Source organism: Rosa chinensis, chromosome 5 (assembly GCF_002994745.2).
Source record: "Rosa chinensis cultivar Old Blush chromosome 5, RchiOBHm-V2, whole genome shotgun sequence".
Classification (NCBI taxonomy): Eukaryota; Viridiplantae; Streptophyta; class Magnoliopsida; order Rosales; family Rosaceae; genus Rosa; species Rosa chinensis.
In genome coordinates, this window is record NC_037092.1 from 7,936,564 (window position 1) to 7,958,476 (window position 21,913).

General features: G+C 38.9%; 2 protein-coding genes across 2 annotated transcripts; both read left to right on the top strand.

The window, feature by feature from the left end:
- The first annotated feature begins 7,701 nt into the window (after nt 1-7,701).
- Nucleotides 7,702-15,037, top strand: LOC112165014 (protein STICHEL-like 3). The gene is made up of 7 exons (XM_024301387.2): nt 7,702-8,138; nt 8,243-10,814; nt 11,880-12,099; nt 12,426-12,932; nt 13,644-14,172; nt 14,551-14,614; nt 14,768-15,037. Exons 2-7 carry the CDS (start codon nt 8,748-8,750, stop codon nt 14,858-14,860), a joined length of 3,480 nt encoding a protein of 1,159 aa, XP_024157155.1. The 5' UTR covers nt 7,702-8,138; nt 8,243-8,747; the 3' UTR covers nt 14,861-15,037.
- Nucleotides 15,038-19,071: 4,034 nt separating this feature from the next.
- LOC112202726 (U-box domain-containing protein 17) lies at nt 19,072-21,913 on the top strand. The gene has a single exon (XM_024343732.2). It carries the CDS (start codon nt 19,477-19,479, stop codon nt 21,634-21,636), a length of 2,160 nt encoding a protein of 719 aa, XP_024199500.1. The 5' UTR covers nt 19,072-19,476; the 3' UTR covers nt 21,637-21,913.

Here is a 21,913-nt window from a genome sequence, read left to right on the forward strand (position 1 = left end):
GAAAACGTGCTCCGCCGGAGATCACAACTCCAGAACGAGCCTAATTATGATTGTCGATGGAATCTGTGACCTTGCTCTTCCTCTAGCCCGTTGCATAGGTCACCTTCTGCCATCCACAGTCGTTATTATTACTGTTGCCATCCATCGAAAGCGACCGAGAATGAAATCCGGTGAGCATTAGTGGAGAATGAAAGAATGAGCGAAGGAGTCAACAACTGAGCCCTAGACGATGTCATCGACACCTAGGCTACCTCGCCTTGCCGTGAAACTTTATCATCTTTGCGATTCTCCTTTCACCCCTCCAATCACGATCATCAAATAGCGATTGGACTGCAGCCGCAGACTTCCCCACGTTTTCTTTCGGTTTGTAATTTTTTGATTGAAGGTGAAGATGGCGGTGCAAGGTCTGATAGCGTCGTGCCGCTTGTCGCCGGAATCGGAGGAGGAGACAACGACGTGAAGGCGGTGGTGCTCAAATTGGAGCAGCAGAGAAACAGAAGGGAGCTTTCTCATTAAAATTGGGGGGAAGAGAGAGAAGCTTGGCCTGCCGCCTCGTCCAAACAGCGTCACCGACGTCTTCAGTATCGGAGAAGAGCAAGGAGGTCGCTACAGAGAGAGAGAGAGAGAGAGAGAGAGAGAGAGAGAGAGAGAGAGAGAGAGAGAGAGAGAGAGAGAGAGAGAGAGAGAGAGAGAGAGAGAGAGAGAGAGAGAGAGAGAGAGAGAGATCTGTGATCGATATAAGACGGAAAGACCGATGCAATTGGGTTTGTAAGGTAGAAGGGTAAAATTGTCATGAAAAAATTAATTTGTGAATGTAAGTGGCCTTATGTATACAAGAAAAATTCAATTGCCTTATGGCTAATATAAGTCTCAAAATAACACTTATATGTAATTTTCTAAAATAGAAGTTTGCTATAAATAAATAAATGCAATTAGAGTCACTTACCAATGATACCATATGAACAACTAGCTTAGAGGATTTTAAAGGAGTTCCTGAGGAAGATATTGGATGTACAAGAAAGTAATTGAGAAGTCATGCTCGTCTACGTTTAAATCTATCTATGCTTCTTCTTGTTTTTTTTTTTCGCAATGTCATATCTCAAATTAATAAAGTTTCCACTTCTACCGTGTAAAAGTCAGATGTTTTGTTTAATTAGTATCCACTTTAATAGAATAGAAAATTGCTTCATTTTTACAATGGTGGGTTTATGCACAGTTCTGCAATCTAGCATGCCAGCTCACGCTGTCGCGGTGACTCTTTGTAGCGCCGCCACATTCCTTGCCCACTTTGCTGGGCCTAGTGCCTTCTTGGGCTGACAAGTTTGAAGTTTCATTTACCGAAGGAAAATGTCCACGATTAATTGCCTTTGGACCCTAAACCCTACATTTTGAGCATATATAGTAGAATTTATCCTCATCTTGACCATAGTGTTCAAATTCTCCTCTCTGGTCTCACTCTGCTATAAATAGTTCCTTCAACCCATGCATGCACATACAAAGCCCGCCTAAACTCTTTACACACTTCTTGAAACTGAGAAAACTCAAAAATCATAATATAATTTTTTTTATATGATATTTTAAAGTAATAACACATCAATATTTAATATATATATATATAGAGGGTCTTTTCACTAAGGGATTCATTTTTTTGTCTTTTCTAAGGTTATGACATTAGATCAACTTTTCGATCACATTTTTGTCATCTCAACCGTTTAGTTTTTAGGTCCTAATGTGTAGATCATTTTTGCAAATTTTCAGCCAAATTGGTAATCGATAAGATATCAAACGAGATTAAATCAATGGACGAACCAAATCTGTCAAACTTGAACCGTTCATACTTATAATCGTAAGTCGACGTTTTGAATGCCTTAACGATAATCAATTTGGCTGAAAATTTACAGAAGTGATCTACACATTAGGACCTAAAAACTGAACGGTTAAAATGTCAAAATATAATAAAAATATTAGTCTAATTCTCTATCCCTAGAAAAGACGATTCCTCACGTACTATATATATATATATATATATTTCATTCGAAGTTTCGATGCTCGGCTAATTAGAATTCATGCTCTATAAATACCAATTAAGCTACCTAATTTGTCGCTTTGCCTTAGCCGGACCCTATCTATACATGAGTAACCCTATGCATAGCAAACTAGCAAAGGAGTGCGAAGCCGCCACAAAGATGCACATTGGCATGCCACTAACTAATTATCGCTGGAAATTAACACACTTTGAGGCACTGCTTTTTTATAGATTAGAGATCACACCGCTCCCTAAACTGAAATATATTAAGGCTTTGAACACATACCCATATCGTTGTCGCTCCGGAACTAGACATAAAAGGAGCTTTTCCAATGAATAGAAATGATGCCCTCCACCCTCCACATTTATATACAAAGCCCTCCTTAAACCCTATAAGAAAAAAAGCTGAGGAAGCGTTAGCAAAGTCAGCTGCATATATATTGGGTAGAGATCTCATGCATGAGCTGCTTTAATCAATAATAATCGGGCCCTTTGATACTCAACCATGTTTATATAACGACAAATCTTGCTCTTGCGACCCCAATAATTTGCTTTCACTTTTTCACTTTGGTACCAGTCAATATAATTATTTAGGGTTTGGCTAGCTATATGCTATGATCAGTCGCGGAAAGCAGCAGTCAAAGATTTGCTGAGAAATAAACAAAAGGCCAGCTATGTAACTAGCTCGTTATGGATCACCGATTCACCGGCCATCTTCGATCTTCTTCTTCGTTAATATTTATGTGTCTCCATTAGGTCACCGAACGACGACATAGACTTCATGTTGGCTTCAAAGTACTGCATGAGGAACATTATGGCCAGTAACCACACCAGACCGGCCATAGATAATTTATTATGGGAAATTCGTGATCAATAACCCACATCCCACATGCATGTAACTAACAGGCAAACCTTTCATCCACCGTATCTACCAAATATTATGAGACATTTACGTACAGTTACGGTTTCTTACTATATCCAAAGAACAAAAACATAAATGCAGAACAGCAAAAAATAGTACAGAGTACCCGAACCAAGTAGAGAGACACATTATTAATGGTATTTGGTACTTGTCACCTTCTTGGTTTGATCGGATAAAAAAATGAAAATTCTATAATACACTTGCTGAATTTTTCAATTAGTTAGGGTGAGCGTTAAGTATTAACTTATGATTATGCATGCATTTTTGATCGAATATATGGATCAGCTCAAGAATTAACTGTAAAAATGTATAGTATGTCACGCATGGATGTACGATAGAAGCTCTCATATATAAGTTAATATTGTTTATATGCTAGAGCTTTACACAGTTCATCACCTTATGTATGTTAGGATTATTTTCATTGTATTCTCTATTTTTCTATTTCTAACATATTACTAATTATATCAAAATTGTAACAATTTAATTACTCAGTTTAGTTTGATAGTTGGTCTATTCTAACAGGAAAGAACTTGGCTGACCAGCCCTGGTCAGGAGGGGCTGACCACAGCCACTAACAATCTGACAGCTGTCTTTTTTTTTTTTTTTGCCCCTTTCCCTTTCGGTTCTCCTTCTTCAGTTCTTCCTCCTCTGTTCTCTTCTTCCTCTTCTCCCCTAGTTTACGTGAAATCTTCTCCCCTAGTTTACGTGAAAATTTCAAAAACTAACACTTATCTCCTTTAATCTGAGAAGAAAATCCAGGAGTGGGAGGCTGTGGAGGTCCACGTGGTCTCGGAGCTTGGGCTCCGCGGAGGAGGCGGAGGCGGTTGAAGCGGAGTCTGTGGGGTTTGAGGCGGCGGCGGCGGCGAGTGGTGGGTGTGGTTGTTGAGGTGGTGGGATTGGTGTTGGGTTGGGTGGGTGGGGTGGTGCTGGTGGTGGAGGGTAGTTTCGGCATTTGAAAATTGGAGCAGAGCAGCACGGGGAAGAGGAAGAGGAAGAGGAAGAACTGAAGAAGGAGAACAGAGGAGGAAGAACTGAAGAAGGAGAACCGAAAGGGAAAGGGGCAAAAAAAAAAAAAAAGACAGCTGTCAGATTGTTAATGGCTGTGGTCAGCCCCTCCTGACCAGGGCTGGTCAGCCAAGTTCTTTCCATTCTAACATACCATTAACCGATGACAAGATACACTTTCTACAAACTTGATCTTGCCATAATCATATAATAATGAATTTTAGTCCAATACGCATGTATGGTCAGAGGAATCACTTGAGCACGTTATAATTGCATTCGAATGATACGATGAGAATATTTCAAATTAGGCTAAGGTGTCAAAATGTAATATTGTGTAATAATTTTAATTATTTTTTGACTGAGTTCACATCTAAATTGTACTCAATTAACTTCGAATGACGTACCTATACATATATATATGAAACTTCACAAGTTCAATAAAATTGCAATATATAAGATGGAAACAATGTTTTCTTTTTTTAACTGAAGCAAATAAGGGGTCTTCCCTGAATTAATTCATTAAAAAATTGAGAAGAAAAGTAGGAACTTAGGAGGGAGACCAAACCAAACCTCCCTACAAAAGCAACGAAAAAGAAACAAGCTATCGTAACTATGTCAAAAGCAATGCTAGCTATTCATGGAATTTCAATTATCTTTGTACGTGTCTAAATTAGTCATTGCAGTTTCTCAATATGTAACATTTACACATGATCTAGTTCTTTGGTCGTTCATTTCTCCATTGAGCAAAGAAACAAGTACAATATTAATTAGTTAATATATATGTTCTTGTGTTGGTGCCCTATTTCTCCATTGAGCAAAGAAACAAGTACAATATTAATTAGTTAATATATATGTTCTTGTGTTGGTGCCCTAGCTAGGATGCAGGCATCATTTGATGCGGTCCTACTCCCTCTCATATATTACTTCAGTTATGAGAATCCTAGAACTTTCACATGTGACACCTCTGAATCTGTTAACTTTTATACTGAAAATCCAAGCCCTCCTCTTGGGGCTATGAATATAATTATTAGAAACCAACTGTTTACTTCAGTATTAATTCATCTCCAACTTCACCACCCCTTAGTAAATACGTTGGTCCCCTCCATTATCAATTTCTCAGTAACCACCCATACATATATATACATATACGTGTATATACGTATTATGTGTGTGTATATATATGACCTTGATTATATACTAGGTATAAGAACTTCACCAACATCGATCTGGAGCCAATTTCTTGGTGTATGTATATATGCATCTCTATAGCTGTGACATTATCTATAAACCCATTTTATTTGTTCCCCAGCCATATGTATATGATCTAATAATCATTGGAGGATTTTTGAATTTTTTGGTGTGGGGGTCTCTCCCTCTCTGGGATTTCTATCTTGTTTGCTGTGCATTGATTCTTTGCCGGTTTCTCTGTCTAGGGCTTATCACTAAAACAACCAGAATCAAACAAGCTATATATGATGCGTTTATAAGGCTAGGATGGTATTGTATGAACTACAAAACCAACAAAAAAGAAAACAACAAAACAACACTACAATTCTGCTAATCAAATTATGGGACTTAGCAAGTCAATCTCGATGACAATGACAGTATTAACCAAAGGATCGGAAATTCTGTCTGCAATAATTGACGCGACGAATCTCTTATATATAATTCGTAGATTTCTCTACACCGGCCCTCCCCCAACTTAGATTATTTCCAGCTAAAATAATTACACTCTTTCCAAATAATTTACAGTTTTTCTTGCATCAAAGATTCCCCTAAGTAAGTGTGACAGAGAATCCTATGATTCTGATCTAATTTGGAAAAATCAAATAATGGTCAGAAAAAAGAGAATCATATCTATTTTCACCAAAAAGAACAGACAGAGAGCCTGTCCCGTTTTTCTTTCCTCGTCATTTTTACTTCAATTATCCTTATTATTGCCTATCAAGTATCAATTGCTATGAATGCTGCTCTGCGCAATCTGAGCCCTCTGATCAATGGACCCCAATCAGTCATCAAACCTAATCAGCGGTCTTGATTAAACAGGTGCTCATACATCTAGATATAGGGTGAAATAACCACCAGCTTCCTCAGAATGCTGATCGAGCTTCATTCTGAAAATCAGAAGAGATCATCATTGGTGAGTTCAATGGCGACACGTGAGAGTGACAGTGATACTTGACCAGTCTTTAAACACTGAGATACCAGTTGCCCAAAAAAAAAAAAACACATCTCTTTGTGTGTGCCTTAGCCTTCTTCTTCTTCTTCTTCTTCTTCTACTTTCTTTTTCATTCATTAAAAATTGGCTAGGTTTGGCCTAACCAATAGGGGACCAATGTAGCTATAGCTTATGAATCACAGTCTTGTGCAGAATTTAATTGGGGAATGCACTGAATCATTCTTCAACATCCATTGTCATTCAATCAATCAATCAATTAATCAACCTTTTATTTGCAAAAAGAAGAAGGAGATGAATAGTGAAAAATTGTGCACAAAAAGATTGGCTGGTGCATTATGATTTGTGGCGCATAATAAAGGCATGCAACCATTTTAAGAGATTTTCATGAAATAAAAATAAAATAAAATATCCATTTTAAGAGATTTTAGAGGATGAGTGTCACTGATTGAGCAAATCACTTCAAATTAGGTTGGTTTAATGCAAAGTTGTCATTTCGTTCCTGTCTTTTTTGAATTAGGCTTCTTTCTGCTAAATTTATTTAAAGTTAATTATTCCAATACATAACTTTTACGGTAATAAAATCAAGAATCTCTTATGTACAATTTAATTGTTGGAAAATAAATGACAAGTGATAAACTACACGACAATGTAAGTCTTCATCAAATATATAGCCAGTCAAGGGAATTCTCATAATTGTTAATGGCTCTACTAACATAGTTGAAAGAGACAAATGACGAACTGAGTTAATAAAGGCAAATAACATGGTGCTAAATTATATAATAACCTTGATAATCACTTGAAATATTATTGGTCGAACTTAACCATTACTTTGTTTGTCATAAGTAATGGTTTAGTAATGACAAAGTCGTTAAAGGCAATCTGTGGCAAATGATTGACGTAGATTTTTTGCTGACTTAAACAGTAAAAAAACGGTTAATTGATTGTTTACACATATGTGAACTTGCTAGCTACTTTTTTTTTTTTCAGGAATTTTCAAACCTTATATTCTTAATTACAATAAGATTTGAATTTCGCAACATCTCACTCATTCCATGTCACTTGAACTAATGTTAATACTTCCTCTATCATTATGGAAAATGAATCCTCAAATTAGAAAAGCATTAAACTTCCTTGATGCTAATTGAAAAACAACCCTTTTTGAATGGAACAAAGAAAAATTCTTAGATACGGACAGCCGCACTACGTGGCAATGCGGCTATCCAATCAAATCTCAGAAATTTTTATCCCTATTTCAAAACTGTCCTTGATTTTTAAATATGAAATATCCAAAATACCCCCCTGCTTGGACAGTGATTGGTCAGCCGTACCGCCACGTGGTGCTACTACCCCACGCAAGAATTACTCTGAAACAAAATCCTTTAAGCTGGGTTTAACAGTGATACAGTGTCAAATAAATCAAAGAAGTAAAAGTTGAAGCTTCCACAGTCAATGTCAACCAAATCAATCAATTTTCTGTAGGGGTCCTCTCTCTCTCTGTAATCTATTTATGACACGATCATCACCAATTCACCATCATCAAATTCCCGCTACAGTGTCCTCTATCGTTTAACATGGAACGGAGCCGTTGGGTTTTGGCTGTTGGTCCCCAATTCGAAATCTTCAAACTCTGTTTTTCTAAAAATAAAAATACAAAATCCAACAGACAATAAAATATAATAGAGAGAGAGAGACCAATTGAGGTGCATGCTCAAACAAACCGCTTTATAATCTTTGCAATGTGTTCTGTTCTGCTTACAGAGGTGTGTCTCTGTTTATGTCTCTCAACAGATCTCACCAATCTACCCGCATCTCTCTTCTCTCTCCTCTCTCCCCACACAAAGCTTTTCTCTCACTACCCTTTTGCTCCTGAACTCTCACTCTCAATTTCTAGAGGTGTTGTTGGTCTCTGAAAGCAAAAGAGCCTCATGAAGTGCATGTGAAGCTCGGCGAGAGATCTGGGTGGAGTTAATGATCGAAACCGGGTTCACAGCTTTTTCTGATTACAGGTGATTGGAGTGTACCCTTTTCAGCTTTTTGCTCTTTTTGGATGCTACTTCATGTTCTTTCTATCTCAGCCTTGTGTTCATTCTCTACCATTTTTGTCATAAAGGTGGAGTCTTTGGGGTCTGGGAGCAAAAGGGTTTGTAGTTTTGATTGCTTCTGAGGTTTTGGGAAAGTGGGTTCTGTTTAGTTGCTACAGTGGGACTGTGAGGGAGTTGGGTTTGTTGGGGTTCCATTTGGGTTTAGTACTTTATAGATTTGTGCTTTGGTGCTGTTTATGATGAACTATGGGGGGTTTGTTGTTTTTGAGTGAGAAATTATGCTTTTTGAGGGACTTTGCAAAATTGCAAGTCTGCTGTTATAATTGGAAATGGTGTCAATTGATTTGAAGTTGAGTGTTATCTTCTTGATGGAAGGTGTTTAATTGATTGCTGGTGATTTATGGCATTGTCTCAAGCATTGCTAAACAGTTAGAGGGACTGTCATTGGTGGAAATTGGTAGCTTTTGTACTCCCATCTATGTAAAGATTGAGAGAAACCATGCGAAACAGTTTAATTTGTTTCATTAATTCGGAGGAGATTCTGGTATCGGACACGTAGAAGACGGTCTGATCATGACCAGGGCTGTCCGAGATAGGATTCTCAAGGATGCAAATGGTGACATTAGTGATCATCTGCGCAACCACATTCATTTGACAAATTGCATTCACTTGAAGAACCATATGCACAAGCACAGCCCCATATTGGCCGATAGGTCACTTATGAGGGACTTGGTTGTCCTTCAGAGGTCTCGATCTCTCAGGGACCCTTCTGCAAGCCCTCCTTCATGGCAGTCTCCTTCCATTGTTGAAATGCTTTCCAAGAAAGGTGAAAATGCTCCCCTGGTGCGGGAGGGGAGAAGGTCGGTAGGAAGTGAGCATCGAAGAGAAGGTAGGAGGTTGTTGGCAAGTTCTCCACCTATAGCAAGTTTCGGAACATCAAGAGTTGCTCCAGATGAAGCTAATGGGGAGAATACTGTGTTAGCTGGAATGAGTGAACATGGAAGCAAGAGTGGAAGAAGAGTTAGAAGAGAAGAATCTAGTCAGAAGAGCAATAGGATTGATATTTTGGGTGGCAATGAGGAGTCTCCACTAGATCAAAAGGGTCATGATTTAAGTCATGACACTGTTTCCCGAAATTCAGAATCAAAAAGTAGAAAAAGTAAACAAAAGGGAAAGCACATCCAAGGTGTTCAGATGAAGACTCTCTCGGAGCAATTGAATGAAGTTAGGATGGATAGTGATGATTTAGCATCGTCCAACATTCATCTACCTGGAAGACGGTCACGACAGGAAGGAATTGTTCAGGAACCGGAAGTCAGCATTCGAGGCAATTGCAGTGGACTGAGTAGGGTAAAACGGCGGAGATTTCGAGGTGGCAGAAGAAGCCGTGCTTCTGTAGCTTCCAGAGACATTGGAGCTCATAATGATTTGTCTGTGGCTTCTAATACTTTAGGCCATGGGTCAGCTCACTCGAAGTATCACATGGAGCAGGAGCAGGAGCAGGGAGAGGATGAGTATGAGGAGCAAAATGTCACAAGGGCTCCCGGAAATGGGTGCGGGATTCCATGGAATTGGTCAAGGATCCATGATAGAGGCAAATCATTCCTTGACATAGCTGGAAGGAGTTTTTCATGTGGTATGTCTGATTCAAGGTTTAAGAAAGGTGATCTGGGTGCTCATGGCAGAGACATTTCTGACATGCCTATGGCCTCCGATAATTCGAGCTCTTCTACTAAATATGATGCCGAGGCATTGCCTTTACTAGTTGATGCATCCGGGTCACAGGAAAGCGCTGGTTGGGTACATGACTACTCTGGCGAACTAGGTATATATGCTGATAATCTATTCAAGCATGATGTAGGTTCTGAATTTGCTTCTGAAGCTAGATCTGGTGATCAACGCAAATTGAGAGGGCATCGCCATGGCAGACACCAAAATCTGACGCAGAAGTACATGCCAAAAACCTTTAGAGATCTTGTGGGACAGAATTTAGTGGTGCAAGCTCTTTCCAATGCTGTCATGAAAAAGAAAGTTGGGTTGCTCTATGTATTCTACGGTCCTCATGGTACAGGAAAAACGTCCTGTGCTCGCATATTTGCTAGAGCTTTGAATTGCCAGTCTTTGGATCCTCCAAAGCCTTGCGGCTGTTGCAATTCTTGCATTGCACACGATGTGGGTAAGAGTAGAAATATAAGGGAAGTTGGCCCTGTTAGTAATATTGACTTTGAGATCATCGTGGACCTACTTGACAATATGAGCATTTCCCAGCTGCCATCACAGTACAGAGTGTTCATCTTCGATGACTGTGATACTTTATCCCAGGAGTGCTGGAGTGCCATATCAAAGGTCATTGATCGAGCACCCAGACGTGTGGTTTTTGTCCTTGTCTGTTCAAGTCTTGATGTTTTGCCTCACATAATCATATCCAGGTGTCAGAAATTCTTTTTCCCAAAGCTAAAGGATGCAGATATTATATACTCTTTGCAATGGATTGCAACCAAAGACGACTTAGAAATTGACAAGGATGCACTGAAACTTATTGCCTCAAGATCAGATGGTTCATTGAGGGATGCTGAGATGACTCTAGAGCAACTGAGTTTGCTTGGCCAGAGAATCTCTGTTCCTCTAGTTCAGGAACTAGTAAGTTCTTTCTTGTTCCACTGAAATTAGTGTTTTCTTCTGTTTAATACATTGCCTTGCAAAGTGGAGCTGATTAATATGCTTGAGCATTTCTGATATGGGATATTTAAATTTTATTATACACTTTCTTTATCATTGTCAAATCCTGAAATGAAATTTTTCAATTTCTTTTGTTGCATCAATATGTGCTACTAAAATTTCATTGATGGTATAAATATTCACTGTGTAGGTGCATTACCATTTCAATAACGTTGTTATCACAGTTCATTGTTTGTCTGTAAATGCTATCCTTTCAATGTAAAGAGTTTCTACAGAATCCTCCCAAACTCTTCTATCATATTAACATCCTGGTTTTCTGTTTTAAGCTATATTATTTCTCTTGTAGCTTAGTAACTGTGTGTTCCACATCCCAGATTCCCCAGATTAGCCTCTCTTTTTCTTTTTTCTTTTTCTTTTTCTTTTTCATTTCAATAGTCATTGTCTTATGCTCCAAAGTTTAGTGACAGCTTGCGACTGGTTCTGTTCTATTTTATTTACGGACTTTAAAAGTTGAAACAGATAGTACTGTCATCATGTAAAACAACAGATCACTGGTAGAGTTACATGTGGAACCAGGACTCTAATCTTTTCGGAGGGTTGGGCATACTAGTAGAATTATGTGATCATGTGCTAAACCTAGTGGTTTGACAGTTGTGCAATTTGTGCTTGTTCATACATCAATTAATTGAAATTTTGGGAATGAGTTTCTCTATACTCTGTAAAATGTCAAAAATGTATATATGGAAAGTTGGGTACTACCATATTAGAATGTCAAACATAATTTTGTGACCTGGGAAAGAAAGCAAATATGTGGGTGAATGGGGATGCTCCTTGAGCTTTGCCAAAAAAAAAAAAAAAAAAAAAAAAAACCTGTGCATATCTTGAAATTTTTACTTGATGAAGCTCTTTCCTTTGAGGGCCATGTTTTACTTTTGGGTTTCCACTTAATCGAATATTCTTCTTTCTATGTATATTTTAAAGCTATTGTTACCAATATAGTGCCTAAAGATTTGACCCGGTTTGCAGGTTGGGCTTATCTCTGACGAGAGATTGGTGGATCTGCTTGATTTAGCATTGTCTGCAGACACAGTTAATACTGTGAAGAATTTGAGAGTGATAATGGAAAGTGGTGTTGAGCCATTAGCCTTGATGTCACAACTTGCAACAGTTATTACAGATATACTTGCTGGCAGCTATGATTATACCAAAGAAGGGCGTAGAAGGAAGTTCTTTCGGCACCAACCATGTGAGTCGGAAAATTTTAATTAAACAATCCATTTGTTTGATTAAAATAAATAATAGAAAAAACAGTTTTTGAACTCATGGTGGGTAATGTTCATATTCGGTGTCTAATTATGTAGTTACCTATTCATCTTTAGTCATGAAATTCATATGAAATTAGTGTTATTCTCTACAGTCTTTCAATGTAGTATATTTGACATGCTTTAACTTCTTTTTGTTATATGAAATGCCCTATTGGAGACTTCTTATAGCATAATTTCCCGTTAAGTCCCTGCCTTAATTAGGTTGCCATTTTTCAGTCAACTAACAAAACAAATTAACCGGTTGCAGTATCAAAAGAAGACATGGAAAAACTGCGTCAAGCTTTGAAAACTTTATCTGAGGCTGAAAAGCAATTGAGGACATCAAATGACAAGTTAACATGGCTAACGGCTGCGCTTCTCCAACTTGCTCCTGATCAGCAGTACATGTTGCCTAGTTCTTCTGCAGGCACTAGCAATCACAGTCCTTTGGCCTTAAATAATGCTGGTGTAAGGGATGTTCCTAGTTATGACAGAGGCTTGCCAACAAATTTTAAAAATGCCGGAAGTTCCAGTTTCTGTGGCAATGGCTCAGTAAAAGGTAGGAGTTTAGATAGAAAAAGTCATGCTGGGGATGGTATGGCTATAGCTACAAACTCTGCTGACATAGTAAAAGGGACTGGGAGGAATAATGTTGACAGAAGTTATAAAGCAATTGAAGAAATTTGGTTGGAGGTGCTTGAGAAAATTCCATATAATCGCATAAAAGAGTTTTTGTACCAAGAAGGGAAGCTAATATCAGTCAGTTTTGGTGCAGGTATGCCTTAATTTGCGTAATGCTTTTGTGAATGGCCTTTACGGCCCAATTTAGTACTTGCACATCTGCATGCACACAGGTTTTTATGATAGAGTCAATCATCTAGGCAGTGACATGTAGGATTTTTTTGGATCAAGGATCAAGAGATGTAGATGAAGGTGAGTTAAATACAGGACATTATATCTTTTAAAAACATGTTAGGACTTAGGACCTCTGAAATTATATTTATGCCACTGCTTTTCATGATCAGAGAATGATGTGCCTCTTTTTTAGCTGAATTCCCCATTTATAGTTCCAGTGCTTCTAATCTTTTCCATTGATGTCAAAGAAATCGGCAAAAGAAAAATGTTTTTCAATCACTTGACGATTCAATGTCTATATATGCATAATTTTACACTATGGTTTAGTCTCTCAAGCCGCACATGTCCGAATTCTATCTGACCTATTCAAATCAGTTATTTACTTATCAATCTCTACTTGACAAGTTTCCTTCTACATCTATCTGGGAACTACAAAATGATATGAATTGTCTCGGACTGTTTTGTTCCTTTAGTATGGCACTGAATTGGCTTCATCTTTTGACTCAAATGACCTGATATTTATAATTTACTTCCCAAAGTGAAGTCTCTTACATTGTGCATCTGTGCGTGGAACAATCTGATTTGCATAGTTTTCTGATTCTTCATGTGATTTTAATCATCTCTTTTGCAGCTCCCACTGTGCAGTTGATGTTCTCTTCACATATGACTAAATCTACAGCAGAGAAGTTTAGAGCACAGATATTACAGGCGTTTGAGATGGTTCTCGGGTCTCCCCTGACAGTTGAAATAAGATGTCTATCAAAAAGAGATACCAAGGAAGGGGCCCAGAAGCCTATTATCATACCAGCTTCTAAGGATGGTTTGTCCCAGATTAGAGATAAAAATAGTGTCATCACAGATGCCCAGCACCTACACCCTGACACCCGCGAAATGGGGAAGAGTGAAATTGTTGAGGTAGCTGCTTCTCCTAGGGAAGGCAAGGGTAGTGGTCAGATCGATAACCACAAAGAATCTAGCGCACGGAGGGGAGAAGCATCTATAAAACATAGAGTTGGGGAACAAAGTCAGAGTCAAAGCCTTGTCAGAGGCAAGGTGTCCCTCGCACATGTAATTCAACAGGCAGAAGGATGCTCACAGCTCAGTGGATGGTCACAACGCAAAGCAGTTTCTATTGCTGAAAAGCTTGAACAAGATAATCTGTAAGTTCTGCAATTCCATTTTTCTTCTGAATGATTGGGGAGTGAAATCCACACTCCCCACTTTACCAGCACACCTTTGGTTTTTTAGTACTTAAATCTTCATTCTTCCCTGAGTTCAACACAAAAGAGGACTCAGTGGAATGTGAAAAAGGCAGTGTGGATGTCAATCCCCTCGTTATTTTCTATTCACCTTGGGGTTTAACAGAATTTGGTCATTGACAAGACAACCACACTTCTCATGTGACTATTTAATTCATAAAATCAGAATGGGCGAAAACTTGTGCATGTTACAGCTTTAAAAAGTCAGCACTCAAACCATGATATCAATATCTAGTGCTCTTTTATTTGAAAAGGCGCTGATACTAGCTAAATCTACAGGAGATTGGAATCTCAATCGAGAAGTTTGATTTGCTGGAAAGCATCCAGAGTAGCTCGTCGAAAGGTAATTCGTGATGGTTTTTTACAATGTTCACATAATGCTTAGTTCTATTGTTTGGGAGTTTGGATCAGTCAGGCAGTAGCTTCAATAGTTACATAATGATTTTCAAGCTGATCCCTTTGAAGAAGTAACTTATCAATAGTATTTCCTATGCAGCTTTCACGTTTGAAAATGAGGACAAGGAGACCACATTCACTGCTGAAGCTTGTTTCCTGTGGCAAGTGCCTCTCTTCAAGATCTCCAAGGTAGTATGAGAAGAATAGTTTTGGCTAGCTTTGAAGGTTTTGTACAACCTCATCTGTATTTCTTGTATTTAGCCAATTTAGTTCAGTTCATTAGATCAATTTATCCGACAAATCCTTCTATATTGAATAAGTGTACGAGTTATATTTAGAGGGGGAAAAAAAAAGTGGAAGTTCTGCATGATTCAAGTTTCTTTTCGTTTTCATCCTTTCACAGCTCATCACAGTTTCAGTTCAGCAAGCTACTGTCCCTAATATATATGTTGTGCTTTTGATACAAAATAAATATAGTCAGGGGTTGTAGGTATAATACATTAACTATTTTTATCAAACACGGATTGGAAAATGATAAAAAGTTCTGGGACATTTTGAGAATATTTTGCTTGATTGAACACCCTGATTTGCTTCCAAAGCAAAGCATTTGATGAGCTAACCTACTTTTTGTCAACGGTTCTGGTCTGGTATGAACCATATTCATACCAGAACCATAGAATCTGAACTTGCTGTCATTTTCTGTGTTGGCATCACTCTTAATTAATACTTAATTGTTGACTTGATTGTCATTTGCCAATTACGCCAACCTAGACCTAGTACTATCTTAATCTTACTCACGGTTTCAATGTTCAAACCCCGTGGTCGGTCTGTTTTTTGAAATTGGAAATGCTTTTCTAGAAAGGAACTTCAATCTTTTTTGCTTTTCAAAAACCAAAGCCTTTTCCCTCCCTTTAGGGCTTCTTTTTATGGAGTGATATTCCACAGGGACTCCTTCTCTCCACGAGTTTGGTTTCGTGACTTGTGATCGTATATTCGCCTTGTTGAGATTCCATTATCTCAGATCACATGTAACATGTAAACTCAATTGCTTCTATGCTGAAATGGTACGTAGAACCTAAATGCATGTATCGTAAGATGAACTCGGAACACATTGAAGAATTATTTGTAGATTACTCTATACTTTGTAGTTTCGGCCGGAATGTAAATTGCTTGGGAACAAATTCTGAATCTAAAACGTCTGAGTTTACAACTCTTGTGCGGATTAACATGTTATGCACGTTTTACGAAACAACATTTAGCATGTGATTTGATTATATTATATGCAATGCTTGTGAAATTTTCAACTCAAACAAAACAAGCCGACGCTTGGCATCTTATTCATAGCCGGTTGGTTAGACGTCCGGACTACTCCTCTAGGTGTTTTGGACTTTAAACAATGCTCATTTTAGTATCCCAATATATTTATTATGATACTTTGCAGTTGTTAAATTAACACAAAACTAATAGCTGAGACCAGAGATCGATGTTAACCGACTTCTATATTGAATAGAAAACGCTATGAGTTGAAGTGATGGCAAATGTGTGAAAAAATACGATAGTAATAGTGAAGGGGAGAATCTTAAGGTAAAAACAAGAGCAGAAACTAGCATATGAAGTCAATAAATGCCCTTTTGGAGTTTTGTAACATTAGAGCAACTCCAACAGATTCCCTATATTTTAATTTTTCTTTACTTTAGGGAAAAATGAGTCTTTTTTGCTCCAACAGATTCCCTATAACTATCTCTATTTTAGGGAAAGTGAGGAGAGAGAAAACCAAATTTCCTATATTTACAACAAACTCCAAAATTTTAAAGAATAATATGGAGATTTTATAGATTACTGTAAATTAAGGAATCTGTTGGAGTTGGAGAAGAAAAATAGGCTAAAGGTTTGACTTTTGCTTCTCTATAATACAAAAATTATAGGGAAGCTGTTGGAGTTGCTCAGCAAATAGGGTAATGTTACTATGTTAGAGAGAAAAATTTTGAACCGATAAACTGTGACTTCAATTTGTAATATGAGATAATAACAGTGATATAACTCGTGAATGTGAAGGTGTTATTAACTTAGATAGTGTGATGTTATAGTTATCATTCTAAAAAAAAACTTCAAAAATTTCAATGGAATATTTGTTACGCTTACTATTTACTCAATTATCATTTTCAATGATAGCCCTTTGACAAAGGATGGTTGTTGAACCAAATGCAGTTTCGTAAGTACAATTGTCCTAAATTTGCAAAGGCTTCAACAACTCTGATTTAGAGATCCTTTTGAGTTTGAGAAGCGGAATCAATGAGGATCAAATTCTTACACTGATGTAAAGGTATTAGGTACTCCTCGGTTTGGGGTTTTGGCTCATAGTTGGAAAATCAAACAGTCAAATTATTATATGGTATCACAAGATTGCATTACCATTAGGATAATCCTAATTATAGGCCAAATCTTTTGACCCAAAACGACATAAGAAAAACATGAAACAAAACTTTGGTTTTATTCGGTTCAAACTAAACTCTCATATATTAAATAATTTTACTAAACTAAGTAACTGACTGCATTTTGAGAAACTATACTCGGCTACTCGCCCTAAATAGTTCAAACACAAAAAATCAATAAAAATGAAGTTACACATGGTAATCCATATCTATTAAAAGCAAATTCACGAATCGATGTGAGTAGTAGTCGTCGGAAAAAAAAAATTCGAGTGAGTAGTTTTCCATACAAGCGATGAAGAAAAAAACTTACTTTTAACTATTAACTGTTTACTTACATGCCGCTGTAAAGAACCAAAAATTGGAAAGTTAACCTGCCACAGGGTACTGTACTGATTTTGTACTTGCTCGGCAGGTTCCGTTAGTCAACTTTTGTTTTCCGACTTTTAGTCAACGACGGAAACTTTGCCAGCGTGGACATTAGCGGCTAAAAAAAAGAAGGGGGGCTCATTAACCCAGAGAAAATGACTAATATACCCCTGCTAAAATTATCGCAAACCCCTTGAAAAGTTTTTCAACGCGTCTATGAAAGATGCGTGGCCCCCCCACAACGAAAAAAACCTTTCATGCAGTCAACCCTTGAATCCAATCCGATGCTCAGTTGTGAAACAGCTCAATCATGCGTATTCTCAACACCCCCTCAAGAACCCTAGAAATTTACACTAGCACACTGCACACGTTAAAGGTTGAAGGAGGAGAGGTACCCTAAGATTAGATTCTATTCCCTCTTCTTGCTCTATAATGATGGTTCTTTTTTGTTTGGCTTTCATGAATTTTCAACTTTCACATGAATGTTGACCTTAGTTGTGTAGGGCATTCGTTTTGAGAGTTAGGACAAAGGAAAAGAAGAAGAGAGAATCTTTTGGTTGCCCATGAGAAACAATGTACGTATAAGAGAGTATGATTAGACACTTGCCATTTTGATTTGGATAAAGAATCAACGGTTATGGTCTTTGTTAAATCAAATCAGAAACGAGAATTCACACTCGAATATTTGGTTAGAATTAACTAGAATCTCACGTTATCGTTTAGTGTATTAATACCATAAGTGTTTTTATTCAAAAAATATAAGAGTTTAGAGTCAAAATTCAAGTGGTTTTTCAAAACGCACTAACAAGTATTCAATTAATTTCATGAAATTGATTTCTCTCAAAAAAAAAAACTTCATGAAATTGATATAAGTTTTTTTTTTATTTGCCGAGCTTTTTTTTTTATAACTTTATTATATTAACAATTGAGAACTATAATAACTAATTATCTATGAGTTGAACCCACGATCTCTCACCTAAATCAATGATTCTGGGCTAATTCACTGAGCTTGGTAGTGTGAGTTTGTAATTAATTAAGATGTTGAAATTGTGACACTATTTTAGAGCGGACATCGTTTCTCGATCCATTTGTTTAACATTGAATTTGGATGGTTTCACTTTCACGGTATCACATGAATAAATAGATACTTTTTAATTCTTTAACCTAAATATAGAAAGATGACAAAAAAAAACTTGATTGACACTCGTTAATCACCAAAATCTCTCCTTCTTTTTTTATCTAGAAAAAAATAATAATAAAAGAAATTATTCAGATACGGTCATGGATACACAAACCCAATAATCACTCTTGCCATCCCTTCATCCCTACGTCTCAGGCAGGTGCCATAATAACATCACACATAGGTACGGTGCGGTGATGCATTAGTCATTAGTCATTACTGTGTGTTGGAAGGGGAAGCTTGCAGGAAAGCCATTAATAAAAGCTCAAGCAAGGGAAGGGGACACAACATGGTGTGACCTCACAAGAGTATCCAAGGTCCAAAAGTCAAAAGAAGTAAATAGAATGCAAAGGCATGTCCTTTTTGGTCACACAAAGCGGCAGCAGCAGCAGCAGCACTGCAGCAGTAGTAGGAACTAATAGGAATAGAAAAATGTGGTTCTGTAAAAAAAAAAATGTTTGTGGATATTAGTCCATCACATCTCCCATCTTCTCCTCCTCCTCCTCCCTCCTCCTTCTTCTTCTTCTTCCACAATTCGTATGCCATCCGTCAAACTCTCCAAACCCAAAAGAAGGGTCCTTTTCACCAGAACTTGGTCGACAGAGAAGAAAAAGATAACAAACTCGTAATAAAGTCCTCGTGGAAAATCATAGCGTGTGTAACTCCTGGTGAGTCATAGCTCCCCTCTTGAAGAGTCCTTTCTTTCTTTTCCAAAAACGCGCAATCAAATCCGGGGACTTGAAAACCATTCCAAACCTTCCCATTCAATCAGACCCAACAAACAAAATAAATACCTAAACCTGTCTACTTCCCTTCCCCCAATTGTTTTCCATGGCTTCCGCGGCGATATTCTCCTCGTTGCGTCGTCGGAGGTCGCCGTCTCTGGAGGCCTTTTTAGCTCCGGTGGACCTCTCCGACGTGGCCCTTGTACAGACTCTGGTTTCTGTCACGGCGGAGATTGTGTCGTCGTTCTCAGACAAGCTGTTCTATTTCCAGAGACGGAACTCGAGGTCGTTGGTCCGGAAAGTCGAGGTCTTTCTCGTGCTTTTGGAGTCTTTAAACGACTCCGCCGGGTCAACTCTGCCGTGGACGGCGGTGATTTGCCTCAAGGAGCTTTATCTGCTGCTGTACAGATCCAAGATCCTCCTCGATTACTGCGCCCAGTCCAGTAAGCTCTGGCTCTTGCTCCAGCACCATCCGATTTCCGGCCATTTCCACGACTTGAACCAGGAAATCTCGACCCTTCTGGACGTTTTCCCGATTGACGATGTCGAGTTGGGGGAGGACGTGAGGGAGCAGATTGAGCTTCTGCAGAGACAGGCCAGGAGGGCGAGGCTGTTGATCGACGAAGCCGACGAGGAGTTGAGGATTCAGTTGTTTGGTTTCCTCGATGAATTCGACAAGGGAAGGGTGCCGAATTCGGATGACGTGTGGGTGTTCTTCGATCAGAGATTGGGGATTAGGGATGCCAAGAGCTGCAGACATGAGATTGAGTTCTTGGAAGAGCAGATTGTGAATCACGAGGGGGATGTTGAGCCCACAGTGTCCGTGCTCAATGGCTTTGTGGCGTTTACAAGGTATTGCAGGTTCTTGCTTTTCGGATTCGAGGAGGATGAGGTGGGAGTGGGAGTTGGGAGTCAGAGGAAGCCGAGGAAGGGTTTGATTAGTCAGGAGATTGCCGAGACTTTTATTACGATTCCCAAGGATTTCTCCTGCCCTATTAGTTTGGATTTGATGAGAGAGCCTGTGATAATCTCGACTGGGCAGACGTATGACCGGATTTCGATTTCCAGGTGGCTGGAAGAGGGGCATTGTACTTGTCCCAAAACAGGTCAAATGCTGCCTCATACCAGGCTTGTTCCCAATCGGGCGTTGAGGAATTTGATCTTGCAGTGGTGCACTGCTTATGGAGTTCCTTATGATTCTCCCGATCATTGTACTGAAGCATCAGCAGAAAGCTTTGCAGGGGCTTCTCCCTCTAAGGCTGCACTTGCAGCCAACAGAGCTACAGCCGGGCTTTTGATCAAACGGCTAGCGGAGGATGGATCGACATGTGGACAGACTATAGCTGCTCGGGAGATTCGGTTGTTGGCCAAGACTGGAAGAGAGAACCGTGCTTTCATTGCCGAAGCTGGGGCGATTCCCCATCTTCGGAAGCTGCTCTCTTCTCCAAACTCGGTTGCACAAGAGAACTCTGTGACGGCAATGCTTAACCTGTCGATTTATGACAAAAACAAAAGCAGGATTATGGATGAAGAAGGGTGTTTGGGATCGATTGTCGATGTGCTGAGGTTTGGGCACACAACAGAAGCAAGGGAGAATGCCGCCGCAACGTTGTTTAGTCTGTCTGCAGTTCATGACTACAAGAAGAGAATAGCGGATGAGGAAGGGGGGATTGAAGCCTTGGCAGGGCTGTTGTTACATGGCACCCAAAGAGGAAAGAAGGATGCTGTGACAGCTTTGTTTAACTTGTCCACGCACACAGAAAATTGCACGAGAATGGTTGAGGCTGGGGCTGTAACAGCATTGGTAAGTGCATTGGGAATTGAAGGTGTTGCTGAGGAATCAGCAGGTGCATTGGCCTTGATTGTTAGGCAGCCAAGTGGAGCTACAGCGGTAGGAAAAGAGGAAATGGCAGTGGCTGGTTTAATAGGGATGATGCGTTGCGGGACTCCAAGGGGTAAAGAAAATGCAGTTGCAGCTTTGCTTGAGTTGTGTCGGCATGGTGGAGCTGCTGCAACTGAGAGAGTAGTCAAGGCACCATCTTTGGCTGGTTTGCTTCAGACACTGCTTTTCACCGGTACAAAGAGGGCAAGAAGAAAGGCGGCGTCTCTTGCTAGAGTGTTTCAAAGGTGTGAGAATGCGTCGACAATGCATTATGGTGGTCTCGGAGTAGGATACGCATTTGCAGGCAACTCGGCTGTAAATCGTGATACAAGTTTCGTTGGTGATGTCTCAGTGCAAATGTCCATTTCGGTGCCTGTGTTATAGTGGTAAACATCCACCGTAGAGTTGTAGTCTTCCTTGTTATATGTGCTCCCCATTTTTGTTGGAAATATTTACACATTCTTTCATTGAAATCATAAAGAAGTTACAGGAATATCTTTCCCAATGTGCTTTAACAGCATATCTTCTGTTGTCAATCTTTTTGTGTAATTTTTAGATACATGTAATCCCCAGTGATTCGGTAAACCAAAGCAGCAAGTGTTAACTACATGTCAAGACCATTACAGATACATTATGAATTTGCAGCTTCAGGATTTTCATA